General features: G+C 40.4%; 2 protein-coding genes across 18 annotated transcripts in view; both read right to left on the bottom strand.

Moving 5' to 3' along the window:
• Positions 1–1,281: 1,281 nt before the first annotated feature.
• On the bottom strand, positions 1,282–9,182 carry CFAP298 (cilia and flagella associated protein 298). 2 transcript variants are annotated; one of them, XM_048934177.1, is made up of 7 exons: positions 8,892–9,182; positions 8,506–8,673; positions 6,177–6,244; positions 4,536–4,694; positions 4,088–4,219; positions 1,791–1,886; positions 1,282–1,689 (listed from the first exon to the last, which is right to left on the bottom strand). In XM_048934177.1, the coding sequence occupies exons 1-7, from the start codon at positions 9,028–9,030 to the stop codon at positions 1,579–1,581; spliced, it is 873 nt and encodes a 290-aa protein (XP_048790134.1). In that variant the 5' UTR covers positions 9,031–9,182; the 3' UTR covers positions 1,282–1,578. The 2 variants fall into 2 exon arrangements, with proteins under 2 accessions (XP_048790134.1, XP_048790133.1); XM_048934176.1 differs by having other exon boundaries at positions 8,497–8,673.
• Positions 9,183–11,873: 2,691 nt separating this feature from the next.
• SYNJ1 (synaptojanin 1) overlaps positions 11,874–22,138 on the bottom strand; it is a 60,457-nt gene continuing 50,192 nt past the window's right edge. For 10 of the 16 annotated variants that reach the window (XM_048934104.1, XM_048934109.1, XM_048934108.1 and 7 more), the window contains 5 exons: positions 22,052–22,090; positions 21,887–21,957; positions 20,242–20,350; positions 19,201–19,421; positions 11,874–15,048 (listed from right to left, as the gene is read on the bottom strand). In XM_048934104.1, coding sequence (XP_048790061.1) covers positions 14,197–15,048; positions 19,201–19,421; positions 20,242–20,350; positions 21,887–21,957; positions 22,052–22,090 — 1,292 coding nt within the window. In that variant the 3' untranslated portion in view covers positions 11,874–14,196. Of the gene's footprint in view, positions 15,049–17,270; positions 17,295–19,200; positions 19,422–20,241; positions 20,351–21,886; positions 21,958–22,051; positions 22,091–22,138 lie in introns of all 16 variants that reach the window. The other 6 variants (XM_048934115.1, XM_048934110.1, XM_048934103.1 and 3 more) reach the window with 3 other exon arrangements.

Here is a 22,138-nt window from a genome sequence, read left to right on the forward strand (position 1 = left end):
AACCTCTGCAGAATTGTACAGGACTCTTATTTTCATCTGAGCAAGCAGCAGAAACAGGGGTTCTTTTAAAACCTGCTCTAGCTTCTTGCCACAGAGAAATAATTCCAGGTAGTTTAAAATATGAGGATAAAATATTGACATACTGATTCTTTTCTTGAAAACGTACTATAAATTTGATGCTTGGAAAAAACTACCAAACAATTTCAATCGCTGTAGCAAAACCATCATTAATACCTTATTGAATTACATTATTTCTGGTTTTTTATATTGTAGTTCTCAGCTACAAGTTGAAGAAAACATTGAAGTTGAATTTGATCAAAGTCTCTTCAACGATACTAATATGTAAAGAAAATTGTGATTGCTTCGTAGTAATGGAAAAACATTTAGCAAAGTACTTTGTTATTCTACAATGACTCAAACAAGCAGGGAGATTGAAGCCAGGGGTACTGAGAATTGCAAATCTAGAGAGGAACAAGCAGGTGTTTTTAGTGGACAGTCAATGACCACAGAATTTACTCCCCCCCTTGTTGCACTGGCAGGTTTGGCATTGTAGGAAGCTTCCAGTTGATAATGTGTCAGACATTTGTCTCTGCAACTAAGCCCTTGTGACAAGAGGATTAGGGTGTGAATAAGACCAAAAAAACTAGCAATGGAAAATATCAAATGTGGGTGCAAATTCGGACAGCAAACACAACCACTCTGTTAGAAGTGGGCAGCCCTAGCACCACAGTGCCAAGATGTGGCACCTGCCAAAAAATATTTCAGATTAGAACCTGACATAAACTATGTGCTATGAGCAATCGCCTGTTATTAAGATTGAGGTCACTTGTGAACATAATCTAGCCTGCTCAAGCAGAAGGCAAATATACACATGTAGGAGCAACTTGGCACATGGAGTACGATAAAAAACTACAATACCAAACCAGCTGCTTTAGCTGGCTTGCCTTTCTTCACTGCAGAACTGAAAATGAAGACTGCTCTAGGTGTGAATGAAGATACCATTGTTGGCTGTAAGTGTCCACAGCCAGGTATGGCTCACCTCTCTTTAAAACACCCAGTTGATCCTCATGTAAGATTTTCAGGGCAGTCAGGCTTTGTGCTGCACAGCTTCTGGCATGAACGCACACCTGCCTCAGTAGAAAAGAATCCCTATTGAGCAGACAGAAACCTAACATGTAAAACTTCATGTTATACATAAAACTTCTCCTTAAATAATTGCTAAGTGGTCAAGTCATTTAAAAATGAGTTTAAAATCAGCTCTGAAGAAATGATTATATAGACTTCTCTTTTAGTACACATTTATTACCTATATTACCTATGAAATACATTAACATCACATATTCAAAATATAAGTTTCTAATAAAATAATCAACTCAAACAGGATTTATTCCGTTCTTTGCAGAGACAAGTGCTGCTAAAGTTGCATAGAAATGTAAACAGGTATCAAAAATCTAAGGCTGAATCAGGCATCTGCTAAGGAAGTAACAACTTCAGCTTCTGTCAGAAGAATCTAACACACAGTAACAACCCTCTTTGCAAACCAAACAGTGTAAAGAGGCAAAAAGTGCTTGTGGAGCTTCATCTTGGTCCCCATTTGATGTCTTTCACGCCATGAAATTGTCTTTTCAAAGCATGGCTGTCTGCCCACTCAGCATTTAGAAATGAATCGTCGTCGTCCTCTTCAAGTTTCTATGAACAGAACCAACAGGTTAAGGCAGTGGTAATGAAAGGAACTTGTGCTTAGTCTCTGTGCTACCATAGCTCACAGACAGTTAAAAGGATGTTGTTACCTTAAGTTCTTCTTGTTTCTTGTAGTAATACAGCATCATCTGTTTTTGCTCTTCATGGCTAATCAGAGGCTCACGTCCTGGAGCTCCCTGTCCTTTCTGAAAGGGAAAGTATACATTTCTTTCAGATGGTATTTGATACAAATCATAAAATCATAGAATGTTCTGGGTTGAAAAGGACCACAATGATCATCCAGTTTCAACCCCCTGCTATGTGCAGGGTCGCCAACCAGCAGTCCAGGCTGCCCAGAGCCACATCCAGCCTGGCCTTGAATGCCTCCAGGGATGGGGCATCCACAGCCTCCTTGGGCAACCTGTTCCAGTGCCTCACCACCTCTGTGTGAAAAACTTCCTCCTAATATCTAACCTAAACCTCCCCTGTCTCAGTTTAAAACCATTCCCCCTTGTCCTATCACTATCCACCCTCATGAAAAGAGCAGGAGAAGCTGCTAAGCAGAGATAGCAAAATCTTTCTTCAGACAATAAAATCTCTCAAATTTAACAAGATTTTCAGGTCAGGAAAATAAACGAAAACAGGATTACTGAGTCTGTTTTACTTAAACTTCTGCTCTGAAAGACATCAGAAATCTCTCAGCTTTAAGGCCATTCCCAGTGTCTCAGAATGGGCCAATTCATCTTTAGCTCCTCTTGTAACATAGACTCAAGATGGCTTACAACTTGGTAAAGAAAAACAGCTACGAAACACTACAAATAAAAATTATTTGTTCCTACAAATAAAAGAAAAAACTTTCCAGTCAATTATCTTCATGGAAGAAGTGATGCACGCAGCAGAAAATAGCTGATGATAGCTATCGTCAACAATAGCAAACAGAACAGTTTAAATAAAGATGCCAAATCCCCTATGGAACAAAAATGGTCTGGCTTGCTTTAAATTAGCTCTGCAACTCAAGAATGCAGGCATCCACTGCGAGATAAGAAAAACACCATACTACTTTGCATTCTCTGAAGAGATCCCTCAACTGATTGAACAGTAAGACAACTTTCCTGGGAGCCTGCATTTCGATGGCTCTTCAATAGCCACAGCATTTTTCAGCCAGTCAGATAGAAAAGAGAAAGCAATTCTGGTTTTCCAAATGACAAAAACATGTGTCACTTGATGAATCTTTAAGGAATCCAATTACACACTCTTGCAGATTGTAGCCATTCCTGCTTTCCGAGGCAGAGAAACTTTTACTGCCATAAAAGTGAAATGAATCTCAAGAATAATTCTGAGCTATGGGCAAGTACTGCCCATAGGAAACGTCAGTCATCTGATATTCATAAATGCATCCTTTGAATGGGATACACTGAAAGTGAACTGAAAATCCAAAAGTTCTTCCCTTGAGTAAGGCTTTCTCACCTGAGATGAGCAGAACTGCACAGTTCTGCACTACTTTGTCTAGAAAATTGCAAACGGCCCCATCAACTTACTACTTAGTTCTGATGATGTGAGAACATGACCATGGTGTCAGCTGCCAGCACACACTTAATGACAGCTTTTTGCTAAAGCATTCGGTCTATAAACTGAGGGGAAGGGGGAAATCTTTGCTTCAATTTTTGCTCACTATGTCAGAAATCAGCTCAGAGCTATGCTCACAAGCTACATGTGTCTCACCACATCTGTCTGGAAAGTCTGATCTCCTTTATGAAGTTCAGCTGCTTCAGAGCTTTAAGAAGCACAGCTGACAGCACAGCTGAGCAGTGCACGTGCAGCAGCTGGCTTTTTCCTTCTAGCACTCAGTGAATTCTCACTGATGACTCTGGGATAGCCTATGTTTGGGCCCCAAATATAGAACCTGTGTCTTCAAAGAAGACAAGTTCACAACGCAACCAAGACAACTTGAGGACCTGCCATCAAGAAACTCAGGGCACCACATTTAGGAAGGCACGGAGTTGCAGAGATTTTCTCTCAATGCACAGACATAAGAGTTAATGAAGGTATTCTGCCTAATGCTCTGCACTGAGATGGAACTGAGAGCTAGTTGAGTTTTTGTGTGTGTTTTAAAGCTTTTCAGGTTGTGTTCAAACAAGTTCTAAGTATCTCTTTAGTGCACTTTCATAAAGTGTTATGGAGCAGGTAGTAGGAATTAGAATATTTAACTGATAGGCAAAGGAATTACTAAAAAAAAAAATAATTGAGATACAATAAACTAGAAGCTTAAAAAAAAAATAAATGTTATTTTAAGACACTTAGGCTGGATCTAATTCTAAATAATTTCATACACCTAATAACAGTTCTCTACCATAGAGAATTGGACTGCCAAGAAGGAATAACAAAGAAATCAAGTGGTGATACTCACTTTCTGTATCTTGACAATGATGGTGGTTTTCTCATTTCTGCCTACATAGTCAGAAAGCAGCTTTGTTTCTTTCAGCTCTTTTCCTGCCCACCATAACTGCACTTCGGATTCTTCTATGACTTCAAGCCCAGCCTGTGGCAAATAAACAATGTGAAGGGTGTGCATGGGAGAACTTACTGGGGTGGAGGAGGAACAGACAAGCTATTTAAATTGGGTTCCAGGCTTACTTGAAGTCAGCTTTTATGTAACGTTGAAAATACACTTCATTCATCTTACTACTGCAGCAAAGCTGCTGGTGTGCTTTCATGTGAAGTATCAGACAATAATACTTAACAGAATTTCTCACGCACATGGAAACAAATTCACCTTAACTGATAAAGTGGGGAACAACAGCATAGCACAGCTGGAACCCAGACACAACATACAACACAAAAACACGACTGCATACGTGAGTTCCTGCCAAGTCTTCCTTATCTTCCAGCTCCATCCTAACTGGATCGTATGGAGGCAATCCCATTGGATACACAATCATCACAGCCCCTCGGAGCTGGTCCAATGCATCTTTCACCATCTCCAGATTAACACACACATTGGCCTGAACTTGTTTCTGAAAAACAGGCAGGGGTCATGGGTAATTTTTTATATACACACACATGTAGACACACACAGAGGTATATGAAGAAAGACCTTGCTTCACAGTGATTTTAAAAGTTTATCAGTGGGATATTCAAACACAGCTGTCTACACAGATATTAGGCATACAAATATACATATATATGTAAAATACTTCCTAAGTTGTGCAGGGTGCACATAGTAACAAATGTCTGTGGAATACGGGCACTCAGGTATGTACACATAGGACTGCAGAAACTGGATGGGAAGCCTTTTGTTCCAAGTACTTGCAATTCACCAACAAGGCTCAAGTCAAATTAAAGTGAGGACTAGAGAAAGGATCTAGAACTTGTGTCTTCAGTAAGATGTGGGGTGAACGTGAGTGAAAGAGTAAAGTTTGGCATATTCATGCAAAGACCTGAAAGACCCTGAGATCATTCCAAATCAGACTGCAACAGACAAAGGGGGAAAACAACCAACTAACCATACAAGGTGCATCTAGAAAAGAACAGAAGCTTTTTCCTCAGTGATTGAACAGTTCCAATTTGTGTGAGACAACAAAAGAGTAAGAGAATGCTGCCTCCTGGTGGCCATTAGTAAGCTCATTAACTGAGTCAAATTGGTATCTCAACCTCAGAAGATTAACACACTTATCAGCAACGGAATTGTCAAGAAGGCCAATTCAAGCTCACAGGCAACACTAAAAATTGATTAACTATCTGTACATGGCTTAAAGCTGTTTTAGACTTCCATACCTATTAATTCCCAGAAGCAGAGGATTGAGAAGAAGAGAAGAAAATAGCTTGAAAGTATTTACCAAAACATTAATCTGATAACAAACGTTCCTGAATTTGCATTTCAAAGTTGTATGAAAGCTGAGACACTATGCACAACATCCACACATTTGGTAAGGCAAGCTGAGACTATAGTCCCATGAAAGCATACTCTCATGCTTACCTTTAAGCACACAAAGTCACAGAGACCAAGTGCACATCTGATTGCTTGTAAAACCAAGGCTTAATCTCAGAGATTAGAGTGTTTCAATTAGCCACAGGTAACAGTCAAAAGACTGTGTTAGTGAGCAAGAGGTATTTTATTCCAGGAACATCACAGTACACAGTTAAATTTTCACCAGAAAACACGACAAGCATTCACCTAAAGAATGCATCAGTAGCAAATTAGGAGTGTGTGGATGAAATTAAACGCAATTTAATCATTCAGCGAGGTCTCGGCTGCCAGCATTCGCTTGGTGTTTAATACCTGATTCCTTCACTCGTTGAACCAGCTTGCCAGAAGCCATTAAGAAAATCATTAACAGAAGCGTGAGTTTCTGCTAGATTATTCCCATCGCTGCAGGATATTAATCAAAAACTGTTTGCCTTTGCACTGAAAAAAGTCCACTTTTAATTAAGCTGTGTAACTACGCGGCCCCTATTAGGAAAGTCCCATGTATCACATGCTGCTTTGGAAAACTTACCCTAGAGATTAATGCCTTGGCTTCCTCTATGGTCTTTCTTATAACCTGCTGCATTTTTTCATTTGGAGCTAGAAAATAAGAGAGATGTACTCAATAGTCTATATTTGCTATAAGAACAAGCTAAACAAAGCAAAACTAAAAGAGGGAACACCAACCAAAACACACATACAAATCCCAAAGAAACCAAGCAAGCTGCCTGTCCAGGTTATTCTCTACTGCAAGCAAATGAAACATTGTTCAGTCACAAAGCAAGAAACATACTCACTGCTAAACTGTAGTCCATTTACCACACGGATGCTTTAGTATCAAGTTTCTTACTAAATTAAGAAACAAAATAGCATTTCTCATGGGCACAGTAAAACACAGTGTTCCCTGGAGACATCTGACTGATACTGGGAACTTCACCGAAAACAAAAATACTGATTGAAAAGCAACAGCCATCACCTCATGCTCACCACAACCCAAAGCAAGACTCTCTCTCATCTGACTACTGTGGACTGTACTGGCAGATGTGCTTTATGGGATTGCTCAGGTTGGAAAAGACCTTCGAGATCATCAAGTCCAATCTCAACCTAACCATACTTACCTTAACTGATGAAGATACAACAGATGATAAGGTTTTTATGTTTTGTAGTTGTTCCTGTCTCTAGGCTCTGGATTCTGCTCTGGCTTTGAAGGCTTTCCCACCAGTTAGCATTATTCTACCATGCGCAGACTAAAGTTAACTCTGCATAGCAAAAGGGAACATCTCTGCCTCTTGCACAAATCAGAAACAACAGCATGGAGCTTGCTGGCTTTTTTTTAAATCCTAATTAAAATCCCAAAGTAATTTGCAAATACAATGCACATTTTACATCATAGCTATCTATTTTGACTGCTTTAAAAATTGTCTCCTTGCAAACAAAAATGCAATTAAATCATACTCATTTGCAGCTACACATTTAAATGCATCATTTAATTTGGCCCACATTTGCATACTATTCAGTATTATAACTGTTAATATTAAGAAGCTGTCCACCTGCTAACAGATAAATGCCTGACCCAGACTACAAGTCAGAGGGGTCGTATCTTCATGTTAAGGCTGACTGCTAATTTTTACTATAAGGCCTGACAATGCTCATAACTGTGGTAATTCTGAACACAAATGAGCACTCCAAGGCACGTGAGAGAGGCTCAACCACTTGGCTGAGGTAGGAGCGAAAGCATCCCTGTATATTACAATTCAGGAGAGGTTCAATTTGCTTGGGGAATGTATTGCATTAGAAGAACTATTTACCCCCAAACCCCCAAAAGATATTAAGAACAAGCTACTCGTGGATGTCAAGTCAAAGCTGCATTATTCAAAGATTCCTCCTTAACTGAACTGCCCTGCAACCCATGCCTACAGGGTTGTTGAACAGAGAGCAAGAAGACAAGAGCCTCTGCTGCACAGACAGCCTTCATCCTCTTGTCCCCAAAGGGGAGGGGGAATGGTGCTTGATACACGCACCACAAGTTAAGGCCAGAGTACCTGGAAGAATTCTAGCACTTGTCTGCTTATTTTTGGAATTTACTTCTAAGTGGCACAGTTGTGAAGTTAAATATCATATGTGCTGAAGAGATGTAACACCACTTAGGCTTTTAAATCAACATTACGTTAGGTCCTAATTTAGGATTTAGGTATGTACAGAATCACAGAATGGCGTGGGTTGAAAAGGACCACAATGATCATCCAGTTTCAACCCTCTGCTGTGTGCAGGGTCACCAACCACCAGTCCAGGCTGCCCAGAGCCACATCCAGCCTGGCTTTCAATGCCTCCAGGGATGGGGCATCCACAGCCTCCTTGAGCAACCTGTTCCAGTGCCTCACCACCCTCTGTGTGAAAAAATTCCTCCTAATATCTAACCTAAACCTCCCCTGTCTCAGTTTAAAACCATTCCCCCTTGTCCTACCACTATCCACCCTTGTAAACAGCCGTTCCCCCTCCTGTTTATATGCTCCCTTCAAGTACTGGAAGGCCTCAATGAGGTCTTCCTGGAGCCTTCTCTTTTCCAAGCTAAACAAGCCCAGGTAAATGATAGCTTTGGTGATTCATTGTGAAAACAGGCTATTAAATAGATACCACTTAACAAATCTATGCCTTTAGCATCCTTTGTTCATAGGATGACAGCAGTAATTGGCAAACAAACATTATCTGGCTAACTCGCTGGCCTGATAGATATGAAGTATGCAATTGCTGATTGGTTTTATATTCTTTCCAGGATAGCAAAGCAAAAAGATAGGTTCAGAATCACAATTTCCACACTTGTGATGACATCAGCAAGTGACACCCATCTGTACCATATTTACCATGCCCGTTCCTTCGTCCAATCTCATCCTTCTTGAAGACACTCCCACCACTGGGAACGCATTTTTCTGCCCACTCGTCCTTCAACTTCAGTTCTTCAATCTGCTCATCCGTCAGCCCTTGCATATTGAGCGGTAAGTATGCACCGTGCTCCGCCAGCTCCTGCATCTCTTGGTCAAGCGTTTAGAGCACAAGGTTAGAAATCTGCCTTACTGAGAACACACCGCTTACAAAAACCTCTCAGAAAAACGCGTACGCCGCCAAAGCCCGCACAGAGCCTAGGATTTGAGGCGGGGATCCCCGCTCCCTTGAATTCAGGGACGCGGAGCCCTTCCCGACTCCCGCAGGCCCAGAACCCGCACGCAGCAGCGGGGCGGCGGGCCGGTACCTGCGCACAGCCGCTGCACCTTCAGCCTGCCGTTGTAAATGCGGGCGACGAGAGGCGCCAGCTCGGCGAGGCGGGCGCTGCAGGCCGCCTCCAGCAGGAACTGACTCTCATCGCCACGCTTCACGTGCAGCCGCACCATGGCGGGGCCGGGCCGGGCCGAGCGGGGAGACGACGGCGGGACCCCGCGGTGGCTCCGGAGTAGCGACGCGCATGCGCGGAGGGCCGTTGGAGCCGCTACCCGCCTCCCCGCGTCCGCAGCAACGCACGCACCCCTCTGGATACGGGCGGGGAGACGGCACTTCCGCTTCCGCCCTAGGCGGGGCGGGGGCCCTCATCGGGCCAATCAGGGCGGCGCAGTTGGGGCTGTTCAGTCTGGAGAACAGGAGGATTAGGGGAGGCCTCATTTCTATCTACAACCGTCTGAAGGGAGGCTGTGGTGGGGTGAGGGTGGCCTCTTCTCCCTGGTAACAGTGATAGGAAAAAGAGAATGGTCTCAAGCTGTGCTAAGGGAGGTATTAAACGTCTGTTGGTTACTTCAAACCTAGAGCTTAGGCTGACTTAAACAAGATACGTTGCGAATGCATTGAAAGAAATAGATTCCTCACATCCTCATTTATTTATCTTTCCATTCTGCAAATTCAAACTCACTGGATACCACCAAATATGTTTTATCCACACTTCTGGTACTCAGCAGTGCAACCTCTAAAACACCAGCAAAGGCAGAGAAAGAAATTAGGGTCAGAACATTTACTGCCATCCCCATACTCTCTTTACTAAGTCTTACTTTATTGGACCCTCCGTTCCTCCCCCCAGAATGCTGTGAGATTTGGTGGAGCAAATGATGTACCTTCCTATGAGCAGCAGTGCCCCTTCATCTGCCTGAAATGCAGGAAGTGAGGGAGATCTTAGGCAGTCATGTTGCAGCAGGGTGAATTCATTCCCATGAAGCTGAGGAATGAAGCCATTCATGCTCTCTGCCCCACAAACTCTGAAAGGTCCTTTCCTTCCCAGTGCTTCCACCTGGAACAGTTCTTCATCAATTACACTGCAGTTCCCACTGTGGCCCCACTCAAACCAGTCACTTCCAATCAACTTGTTGCTGGTCCTGCACAGAACCACGGGTGATGTCATTTGATTCAAGGAGCAAACAAAACTGTCTGCAGGAGACAACTCCTCACCCAGATCTCGTTTCCCCTTCCCTGTGTGGTCCCCATGTTGCTCCCTTCTGGCCTCCTTGATGTCCCTCTGGTTCTCCAGATGGGAGTGGACATCAGTTTCCCAAGCAGTGCTCACACAGAAAAAAATAGTGATCTCTTCCCAGCTTGTCACCATTTCTTTTACATGCTCCATGACTTAAACAGCACAGCTTCTGCAAGGGAGTAGCTGTGTGTGCAGGCAATGATGGCCACATCAGCCATCTCCCAGAGGCTGCTCTGTGGGTCCAACTGGAAAATTACTGAGTGTGTTCTCCTTGTGGCAGAAATGGGAGATGTGCAGTCCCTCTTTTATTTCATTCCTATGCTGTTATTTGACATTTTAGAAATCTAGAAAGCAATCCAAGAAAGTCAGTGATGTTCTCTAAGCCATTTAAATCACATCTCTCTCTACAGGATCAAGTGCTCTATCTGTAAGGGAGAGGTTAGATCTAGAGTAGGTGTCTGGATGCAGAGTGCAAATGTATGCTAATTTTTAGATTGAAAAACCTAACTGTGAGGGTAGGTAGACCTTACAGAGAGAGCTTGACAGATGGGAGGGCTGGGCAATCACTGACTACATGGAATTGAACAGGAGCAAGTGCTGGAGTCTGCCCCATGACAGGACATCCCTGGGTGTGTGTACAGACTGGGGGTGAGGGGCTGCAGAGCATCATGGAGAAGGATCGGGGGGTTCTGATTGATGGTAAATTGAATCTGAGACAGCAGTGTGCCCTGATAGCCAAAGAGCCAACCATACCTACGTGGTGTGAAGATGGTGAAGGGTCTGGAGGGTAAGAATAAGAGGAGTGACTGACGCCCCTCGCTGTGCTCAGCGCAGAGCAGAGGAGCTGAGGGGAGGCCTGGTGGCGGCTGCAGCTCCTCACAGGGAGCGGAGGGGCAGCGCTGAGCTCTGCTGTGTGTGACAGCGACAGGGCCCGAGGGAACGGCATGGAGCTGCGTCAGGGGAGGGCAGCTGGGGGTCAGGGAAAGGGGCTGCACCACAGGGCGGTGGGCGGGGAACGGGATGCACGGGTCTGTGGGCACGGCCACCAGTGCTGGAGCTCAAGGAGAGTTTGGACAACACTCAGACACAGGGTTTGAGTTTTAGGTGGTGCTGTGTGGAGCCCAGAGTTGGACTCAGTTGTTGCAGGTTGCTTTTAACTTGGGATATTCTGTGATCCTATGAAGCAGGAGCCACCATGCCAACAGCCAAGGCAGCACGGTGCACAGAGAAGCAAGGCAGTGGTAGAGACCCTGGGGCCTCCCTGTCTGTGCAATTTGGAGCCTGGCCTCTTGGGCATGGAGCAGGCTGCAGCTGTCCTTCAGCAGCAAAAGGAAAGGCCTAGTCTTTACTGTCAAATTTCTTACACCCACGAGATCACGGAAAATAAGCACTGCATGTGTTAAAAGGCTGTTACCATTCATAGGGTTGAGATGAAAAAGTCATTTTGCCATCCAGTTCAGCTTGAACACGAGGAGGTACAAAAGTGCCAGTGCAGACAGGACCAACCCTGACCTCAGCAAACACCAGGTGTTAGCAGCAAACTCATCCCACATTGCCTTGTGTCCTGGCCATTTTACCAAGGACTGTGGTTTACATCACGTCCATTTCACAAAGCGGTCAGAGCACTTCCAAGGCTGTGCCAAGAGACTACAGCTGGCCAGGTCTCTGCCAGTGCTCCAAAGGAGGGCCTAGAGTGATCTCTACCCCAGAGCAACATCTGAGAGCTGCTCTGATAAACAGCGCCCCAGGAAAGTTTCCAGCAAGAGAAAATAAAAAGGTGAGTCCTTAAGGGCAGTATGTTTATTTGGTTAATACAACACCGCCTTCCACAGGGTATATACGGAATGTTGTACGCCACTGAGTTTCAATACTGCAGTTCTGTAAAGTATACAGCCATAGATATTGTGTGCCACAAGCAATAAAACTGTTACATTTAACAGAGCAGTTTACCACAGGGAACATGGAACTCGTGTGAATGTGTTGAGCGTTTCTATTTTTAATTCATAGTATGTTCAGAACTTCTGCTAGTAATTCTTTTTGTTAATACACGTTACAGTGGTTAGCAATATATATATACACACACACTACAGTTTTGGAGCAGTTCTCGTGATCTTTGCAGTACTTTGCTGTCCATCTCCGTAATCCTGTATAGTGCAGAGGTGCTGTATACCAGGTGCATTTTAGACAGTAGTTTTCAATCACTGTAATTAAATATCCAACAAAGAACATATTTATCACATAACTCCCACTAGGAAAAAGTTTCCCCCCCCAAAATGTTTTGCTAATGTAAGAATATACCAAAACACTGATCACACAGATGTTTATAGCAACAGTGTAAAACAAGGTAATCCACATACCGAAGCACAAAGATTAAAGTAGCACTGCTGTTTAAAATGTACAAGTACTGTTTAATGAGCTGAACAGAAAAAAAAGCACAATATAAAATTCACTATAGTCACTCCTCTATCCAACTGCAGCTCATGGCTAACCAGACGGTGTCAAAGAAAAAGTGGACTATTTTATAAATAATCTTTTAATAGCATTTGAGAATTCTTAAAAAGTACTGTCACTGTGTATTTTGCTGCTATAAATACAATGCTGATACGTTGAGTTTCGGTCACTGGTTTTGCAGAACCAGTTGGCTTGTTTGCAAGTAAAGCCAATGAGCATAGTAGGCAGGCGTTTGCAGTCCCCCAAGAGGTGACAACATTGTGCCACGTTCAGCTTTTGACAGAAGTACACAACTGCATGTAGAAGTTACGTGCCAAGATAGCGTGAATTGTAGGGAGAACGGCAGGGGGCTTTTAGCATGTGTAAGTAGAGCTAAGGATATCAGTTATTTTAAATTGCCTCAAGATAACAAAATATTAGATTTTATGTAATGTTATGCGAGCTTTAGAAAACATAAGAGCACAGAGTTGCCTTTTTATAGCATAATATGCAGAACCATGACTTAGGCTTTGCCAGCCTCAAAGCAGCACCAAACGCGGGACAGTCACCGCCTCTGGGGGATGAAGGGTCACTTGTTTAGCTTCACTGCAAAAGTGACAGAATGATATCATTCAGCTCAGAGAACGTTCTCTTCTTTGAAGGCAAGGTTTTGAAAATACAGCAGTAAGTATAACAGTAGACAGGAAGGATGCTGGGAGGACAGCCCGAATATGTAAGGTGACTTTCTCCTCTGCTGCTGAACACGACTGCCAGTTCCTTCACCCAGGTCCTTCTGTAGGACAAGAAAGGCCTTCCAACACATGAAAGAAGAGTGGGACGAGCTAATGGCAGTATGTTGTCTGCAACTGGTAAAAGACTGCTTGATTTATCAAAATTCAAGGGGATTTTTTCCAGAGGTTGAGGGAAAACTTATATCAGTTGTTTCCAATTTGTGGAAAAAAAAAATATTTTAAAATAGCAGTGAATAAATGGATGATATGGAACAGTAATTCTGCATTAATAACGGTGAATATATGTCACAATAATATTTAACAGCTGAAATGTACTGACACAGAAAATTAAAGTCAAATATTGAATATATTAATATACAAAGTATTGTTTGTATTTTGAAATTAAACTATTCTTGTTGTGCCTCAAATTCAAATATAAGCCTTACAAATCTCTGTAGCTTCTGTTATAAATTAAACAACTTCTAAACAATACTTGTCAACATTCAAATCTCAATAAACTTTGGCAGCTCTTTGGTAAATACTTATAAATAGCAATTAACAAAACAGTAAAAAGGGAGTGGGAAGGCTACCAGCAGGGAGCTCCCTTTTTTGAAATTCCACACAGGGGAACTGAACAGAGAGAGCTCCCTAGGCAAAAACTATTTCCAAGATTGGTATATTTTACTGAGATTAGTAGCTCATCCTTCTTTCTTTTCCATCTATTCAAATACTATTACACTGGGATTTTAATAAACTTCAGATCATTTTTTGTGCTCTACCATATATACATATTCAAAATCTATACACAAATAATAGTGGCTGTTTACGAGTAAAGTTTCAGTGCATTTGACAAGTAATTATTGCACACAGAATAATCTCAAATGCCCAATTATTCTACTGGATAAATGTAGCAACAAATATAACCTCTTATATTTTTTGAAGATCTATCTTTCTGTAAAATCTTGTGTTGGTGACACCTTAGGTGCCAAAGAAGTGAAAGGATCTGCAGGGGATCTGTTGCTGGTTACTCTCGATGGGACAGGAGGTGCAGGCGGTCTTCTCGCTGGCATTGTATAGAAACAATCAGTAGAACTTTTATTCCAGTCATTACCAAAGGTAAAGTCTGAACCAAGAAAAGTATTTTTTTCAGTGCCCAGCAAATCTGGAGATCCAGCTGACTTCCTGGAATCGATTTGCTTAAAATCTGGAACACTTTTAGATGGCTTTAGCTTTACGTGGAAATTGTCATCCTCCTCGTCAAACGTTACCCATCCTTTTGGCTGTACATTTTTTACCATGAGAGATCTACTTCGCAAGCAAAAACTGTTCTCAGGCGCATTAACAGAGAATACAGGCTTGCTCGTATTAGAACTGGGGGGATTTAGAAAAGGGAAAGGATTGAAAGCGGCGTGTCCTTCCTGTGAATGTGAAGTTATTTCAGATTCTTGAGTTTCTGTTCTAAATGGGTTTCCAGCAGTAAGCGTTCTTTCAGTGAATGGATTTGTGCGGTTCAGTCCAGTGACAAATGGATTTGGAGAGCTGCGCGTGCGTTCCTGGGATATGCTCAGGGTTGGAGCAGGAGGCATTGCTGGCATGCAACTTACAGTATTCAAAATATCATTTCTTTGTGTTGCGGAAGGCAACTGCATCGATTCCTTTTGGTTTAAGGTTGGAACAGCTGATGTTTGAGCAGATGTCTGCATCTTTGACACAAGCAGCTGAAATGACAAATCTTCAAAAGGGTCGCTATTTAACTGTGTTTCAAGTTTAGTGCCATAGGTTCCATTTGTTTTAATCTGGAAAGAAAACAAGGTGCTTAGTAATCACATGACCATCTGTTTTTGAGATTATTATCAACTCCCCATTTCTCATGGGGAAAAAAAGAAGCTCTTGGGCTTAAACTGAACCTTCAGTACAACTTGGCTGCAACTTGTACAATGTGCTTATTGTAGAATGATTGCTTCTTTTCAGGAACAAAAAAACCCCCTTAGCTCCTTTTCCAAAGAAAAGCTTCCTAGTAGCTCAAGTTAACTCCCCAATCCCACAGCTTCACGCAGCTCAGAACCCTGGCCAGAAGCTCTGTTGGATATGGTATTGGAAACTCTTCAAGAAACTTGTGCTATATCCTAAACAAGTGATAACCAAGCACAGATGTAAAAGAAAAGCTCTTGTTTTCATTATTGGAGAGTTTCTAACATGGATGTTAAAAGCAATATTTAAGCATCACAATGAAAGAGAAAATTAGTGTTATTAGTGTATGTACTTTAGGCATCTCTATGTAGATGTCTATTTTGTAGGCATCTCCAATACTTCTTGACATGTGAAGCTACAATCATCATCCTTGTCAGGAGGGGGAGGGACTTTCTTTTAAAACACATTATGATTTAAAATGGCAAGTTATCATTGTTTAGAATAAAACCAGATGGAGAAGACAGTTTTCTCCTTATCTTTTAAAACCAAACTTTTAAACAACAACATGATTATTATACCTTGTTCCAACTGTCCAAAAAGGCAGAATATTTATTACCTACAGGTTGTGCGAGTCACAACATTGACGGAACAAAGTTTGGAGTTCCACCTTATTAAGCTAAAGCAAAGCAATTAAGGCTGTTAAAATAACTTCTGAGAGTTCCAATATCATGAACAGCTCTGTCACTTTAACACATTACTTTAACATACCAAAACAGTTTAGATCTTTAGCATGAAGACTGTTTACTACTGTTTCACTGAACTAGGATGCTAGCTAAATCAACTGAAATGCAGTATTAAGTAGCCTAACCTCAGCCTTTACAAAAATGTTTTTACTGCATTTCTTTTGTCAGCAGTTTAAAGCACAACTCCATATATCCACATTCTAATATAAAAAAAAAAGGGTGATTCAGTTTAAACACTCTCAGCACTTACAAAAATATTAAAGTTTTGTGTTTTTATCAGAACAACATTAGTTACATAACTCTCTGGCTTAGTAGTACCAGAGATGTTCTAAAATAGATGAAGCTTAAGGTTACCAAACCATAAACAGAATTGTTCATCTTATAAGGATAGTGTTTCAGAAAACAGTGCTAAAATAAAGACATCAAGTAACAAAGGGGAAATATGTAAAACACTGAACCATAGGATGAATCCAAATTAAATGTAGCTTAGCACAAGTTGGTTAAATCCTATGTTCATTCACCAAGTAATCAAAAAGTACAAAATCCCAAAGAAACTATGAATCCCAATTGCTCTTTACTATAGGCAAAATTTGGTCTGAATAATTCCCAGAAACACTTGCTTTTAAATTGTCCACATAACATTTTAATTGTAACATTCAGCTCATTTTACTATGGGTAACAGTAAGATCTCCGTTCTTTGAGAAATGTGAGTCATGGAATCATAGAATCACTCAGGTTGGAAAAGAGCTTACAGATCATCAGTCCAACCACGACCTAACCATCCTACCCTAACTCTAACAGCCCTCCGCTAAATCATGTCCCTGAGCACCACATCCAAACGGTTTTTAAACACTTCCAGGGATGGTGACTCAACCACCTCCCCGGGGAGCCTATTCCAGTGCTTCACAACCCCTTCTGTAAAGAAGTGTTTCCTGATATCCAAACTAAACCTCCCCTTTTGCAACTTGAGGCCACTTCCTCTCATCCTGTCATGAGTGAGAAGAGACCAACCCCATTCACTCTGCCATTACCCTTCCAAACACCTACATGTTGGCTTGTTTGTTTTTTTCCCAAATAGACTATGAGCAGCAGATTCAGACTAAACAGCATATGTAAGATCTAACTGTTTCATTAAAGATGATGAAGCAAAATTTTTGCTATGTCACTAGTAAATACAGTTAACACTATCAATTTTTACTGCATTATGAAAAGAAAAAGCAAACTATGGTTTGACAGTCAATCCATTAATGTGGACAGGTGATTTTAATGTGGATGAGACTGCAGATGTATGAAAAGCAGATTCATACATCTTTTCTGCTTGAACAGATGGAGACCACATACAATATTGGTAAATAGGCAGATACCTGTTACCCTGACGGTTGCTCCTGCTTGTGAAAGAGAAACAGACATCAAAGGAAAGAACATTAGGGAGTAAATCCAAGTAACAAAGCAATCTCATATTAAAAATACTTTGTTTTAACAACAACATATTTTCGTGATATGAAAATGAAATAAATACTTCAATTTATTTTACTGTAATATTTATAAACTTCACCATTAAGAGTTCAAAAAAACAGCTCGAGCCAATTCTAATTTTATTTCCATATGAACATTCATTGTGCAGCTGACTTGTGCTTTGTGAAAATAGTCTATGCAGAAATTTGCATATGGATGGTCTAATTCTAATCACCCATTAATATAAAAAGCACCACAGCTTCCTTCTGGGAACTGTGTTGATATAACCTTCCAGCTACAGTAATAGCATTTGAATCTGAAAAACTACAAAACTTCTCGCTCAAAAACCAAAACCATCTTAATTTAAAATAAATAAATCCCCTCTATTTACAATAACTACTTTGCTCTTTTAATATATTTCTTGGTGACCTATGAAGTCCCAAATATGCACTCTGTATAGAAGCAATTACTTTTATAAAGCAAAAGTTTACTTTCTTAAATATCACAGTCAAGCTCTGAATCAAAGCACAGGCTTGGAATCCATTGCCCCTGAACAGAGACTGCTTTTATTTAAACACCTTTTCTGAGAAAAATCCATATTTGTAAATGGCAATCAAAAATGAAAGAAACATCACTTATCTTACTCTTTTTAAAAAAAATGAAAAAAGAAATTAAGAACTCTAAGCTGGAGACAATAAACAAAACTCAAAGTGGGCTTTCCTTGTGATTGCATAGCCTGTGGTAGTCACAGAAGAGTGACTGCAGAGAAAATTATAGCTACCTGAATTGGTTTTAAAGTGTTTGGGATATTATTAACAACACAGCTACAGTGTTAGGCAGCTCAAAAACCTGTTGTCAGTGCTTTTAAGCATAATAGTGATTGCTGTAAATGTGCACAGATAAATGTAATTTCACAGTAATTTTGAAAGAGCAGCTTGCTTTCACAAAACTTTCAGAGGTAAAGCTACATTTAGAAGGCGTACAGCTTTAGCAACACAATGCTGTCTGCTTCTATTCATGACAGTGGTACGTTCTCAAGTACCTTATGCCTACATGTACATTCTCTGCAGTCAAAAACTTCATGCTTTCTAGCAAACTTCACAAGTCCTGATATGCTACGTGTATATTCACAAACATCCTCCTTCTTCAGCCAAAGTTAAAAAAAAAAAAAAAAAGTTAACAGGTAAAGAGAGAGGTACAGCAGAAATAAAGGAAGAGCATTTAAAAATGTTCTAATAGAATTCAAAATCATCATCTCAGGGAGGCTGCTGTGCTGTTGTACAAAATAAGTATTGCCAAACAGCTTTTCTGAAAGTGGGTTTCAGGTGTAGAGATGAGGTAAGATCTAAAATGCTGACGTAAAACTTATGTAGTCATAAATGTCCACAGCTGAGTGTAGGCTAAAAAAACCCAACACATTGCCAGGAAAAAAAAAAAGTAATTTACTCTTGATAGTAGATGGCACAAATCTATCAGCTTCAATGAATGCACACATTTATACAAGTGGGGATCATCTGGCCTAACACTTGATGCTGCAGAAATTAATACCACTGGCCTTTAGTGAATAAGTTTAGACATGAGAACATAATTGTAGGAACAAGTTGTTCATAAGTTGTCTTAAGAAATCTTAAGTTAAAAGTTTAGTATTCAAGATCTTAGTTATTTACAAGACAACACAAAAGCCACTAAGTATTACTCAACCAGAAGCCGAATTATGGATCCAATCTTATGACCTTTCTCTTTGTTTATCTGAGTTTCTCATCAATCTACAGCATGCAGTACAAAATGTTAATTTACTTAATTAAAAAAAAAAAAATAGACTTTTTTTTTTCAACTTACTTGCTGATGTGAAGGAGCAGATTCAGAAGGCAAAGTGTGGGATGATCGGCTACGGGGAGGTGGTTGTGGGGGTGGTTCCAGACTTGGTGGGGCACTTGTCTGAGGTGGATGTGATGCCACGGGTATCAAAGGCTCTTGCATCTTTAGTGCAGATGGTGGCTGAGTCACGGGTGGGGCAGGAGCGGCCTGAGGCTTTAGTGGTTCAGGAAGCAATGGGGAGCCTGCAAGTATATTTTCAGTATTGTTCAATGAAAAGAATTGTTATGGAAACTTTAAAAATGGCATGAATGAGAATGTGTGGATGTGGAAGCACCAAACAGAACTGCAGCAAGAATGGCTGCAAGAAAAAGCAGGTATTCTAGATCAGAAGTCAAAAGCCCAGCATATCTCCCTTAAAAATATTACTCCAGAAAACAGAGCCAAAAGATGTGCTATTCTTAAATGTACTTCAGTTACATTTAAGCATATTTTTGATGTCACAATTAGAAAGTGCATTTTTGACACTAGCACACACACAAAAAACCCCAAAAAGCTTTATCTTTTAACTTAGGGAGTGAAACATAATTCCTATGCCAAATAATATGATTATGGAGCAACCACTGCAGAGAATAATCTGTGATAAACACCTCTGATCAGAGAGGCTGATAAGCCTAGACCAGAATGTAGCAATCTGATATAAGAGTTTCTCTTGTTGGAATCAACCTTGTGAGCCCACACTTCCCCCTGTGCTGCCTACTATCTGGTAAAGGTTTACAATACTGCTTGATGATCAGCATTAACACAGACTCAGATATTACTCCACTTGAAATCCTTCATTTGTAGTAAAAAATGAAGACATCTATGAAAAATGAAGACAGCAAAACGTTAAAACCAGAAACAGCAGTACCTCTTGATCAAACAGTGACATTTAGATTTAACTTTTATATATATAAGTTAATAGTTATAAGTATATATGTATATACATATATACACACACACACACGTATATATATATACATATACATACATATATATATATGCTTTGGAAGAAATAAAACTTACTCCTTGGTGGTTCAGCTGGTTTGGTTTGAGGTTCAGGTGTTGGTCTTCCACCAGAGGGGCGGACATGGCTTTGCGGTGCACTAATAACTCCAGCTCGAGGTGGAATAGTCTAATAATGGGTAAAGAGAAAGGACTGTAAATTCAACTTCAGATCTGTAGTCATCTACCAGTAATTGACTCAGGATAATTAAGGGTTGTGAAAAATGAGTTCTTTGATAATAGTAGCTGAGCTATTTTTTCATGCATATATACAACTAGAGTATTTTCTCAAAATAGAGTGTTCAAGTCAAAGCAAAGGATTTTTACAAGTCTTCTGCTTTATATAATATTTACCAGCATAACAACATTTAAATCATCTACTACTTTGTCACAATTATTAACTGAATTTGACCTAAGTCTGTGAAATATTTAAAAAAACAAAACAACAAGAACCTTATTTTGTAAGTACCTTATTAAGTAAGCACACACTGATAACACATTGTGAACACAGGTTGTAGACACTCTCTACCATTTGGGTTGTAACTATAGCCTGCAATTTATAAACAGCAGTTACAGTCAGGTCTATTTACAGAAGGTCCAAGATAAGGATAAGAGACTGGTTATTTCTTTTAACAAATGCAGGTTTGCTAATTGGAAAAAAATTATTCTTGTTCCCCAGCAAGAAGGATTAGTGAAACATACATTCTGCATCAGCTGAAGACTAGAGTCTTCCTGAAGAAGCTTATATGCCAGGAATAAAACTGTTCTCTCAAAACAAACTAAAAGAACCTGCGTGTGTATTTAAATAGAAACAGGAAACTACTGTAGGTTACAACAGGAGCTGAATGAGTTACTAACACTTGAAAGCCAAATGTAAAGCACTAGAATAAAAACAATAGATTTCAGAAAAAAATAATTATTGCGAGAAAAAATAATTTAAGATTTGTTTCCTCTAGAATTTTGTGTGTGTTATATATTCTCCCACAAGAAGCGAGTAACAACACATGCCCTAGAAATGGTTTTCAGAGCTAATCCGCAATTCTTTACACAAACACGATCTAAAAATACGCAAACAAATGTCACCACTTGAAAAAAGTATTATACTTTAGGCTATTTAGGCTACTTTTAATAGATATACGTACTAGATGTACTTCTTATTTCTGAATCATCATGCTTAGCTGAGTCCATTTAACAATGATCTCATGCTTCATGGCACATAAACTCTGAAATACCTGACTTCACTGTCATTGCCAAGATACGTGTCACCAGGCTTAATTTTTTTGTTTTAATATTTAGAAAGTAGGCAGAATGATTAATTTCCAAAACTCAGATTGAAAGTTGTGCACTAAATTGAAGAGAAACTAAGCATAAAATAATCCTCAGGACCACCTGAGGGGAAACTGAGCACGCAGCCGTTACTGTCCCTGGTCCTGAAAGCTGTGAAAGGAAATGCTGCCCAAAAAAACAACCTGAGGAAAGGACGTCACACCAACTCAAATGTGAAAGAGGGTCGAGCTTAAGCTTGAAAAACAAAGCATCTCTTAGATGTTTTTTGATCTTTTAATCTTGCATCTGTCACAATTAAAAAAACCAAAAACCAACACACCACTAATGTAATAAACTATAGAAATACAAAAGGAAAATGATTTCGCAAAAGAACGCATACCGGCCGAGCAGTAGCATATCCAACAGTTCCTGCACTTGGAAATCCAGTTGAAGGTGGAGGCTGACTACGTACTGGAATAGATATTAGAAACCACTGACTTAGAACATATTTCAAAATCAACTTATTTCTGTATTATAATTAGTACAAAGCATGTGTCTGTATTACCTAAGTTATCTTTTCTTTGTGTTCCAGGACTTTTTTGTGCTTTGAAGCATGGGAAAAAAATCAGATTATCTTTGTTAGATAAGATAC

This window comes from Lagopus muta, chromosome 1 (assembly GCF_023343835.1).
Source record: "Lagopus muta isolate bLagMut1 chromosome 1, bLagMut1 primary, whole genome shotgun sequence".
In the NCBI taxonomy this organism is placed as follows: Eukaryota; Metazoa; Chordata; class Aves; order Galliformes; family Phasianidae; genus Lagopus; species Lagopus muta.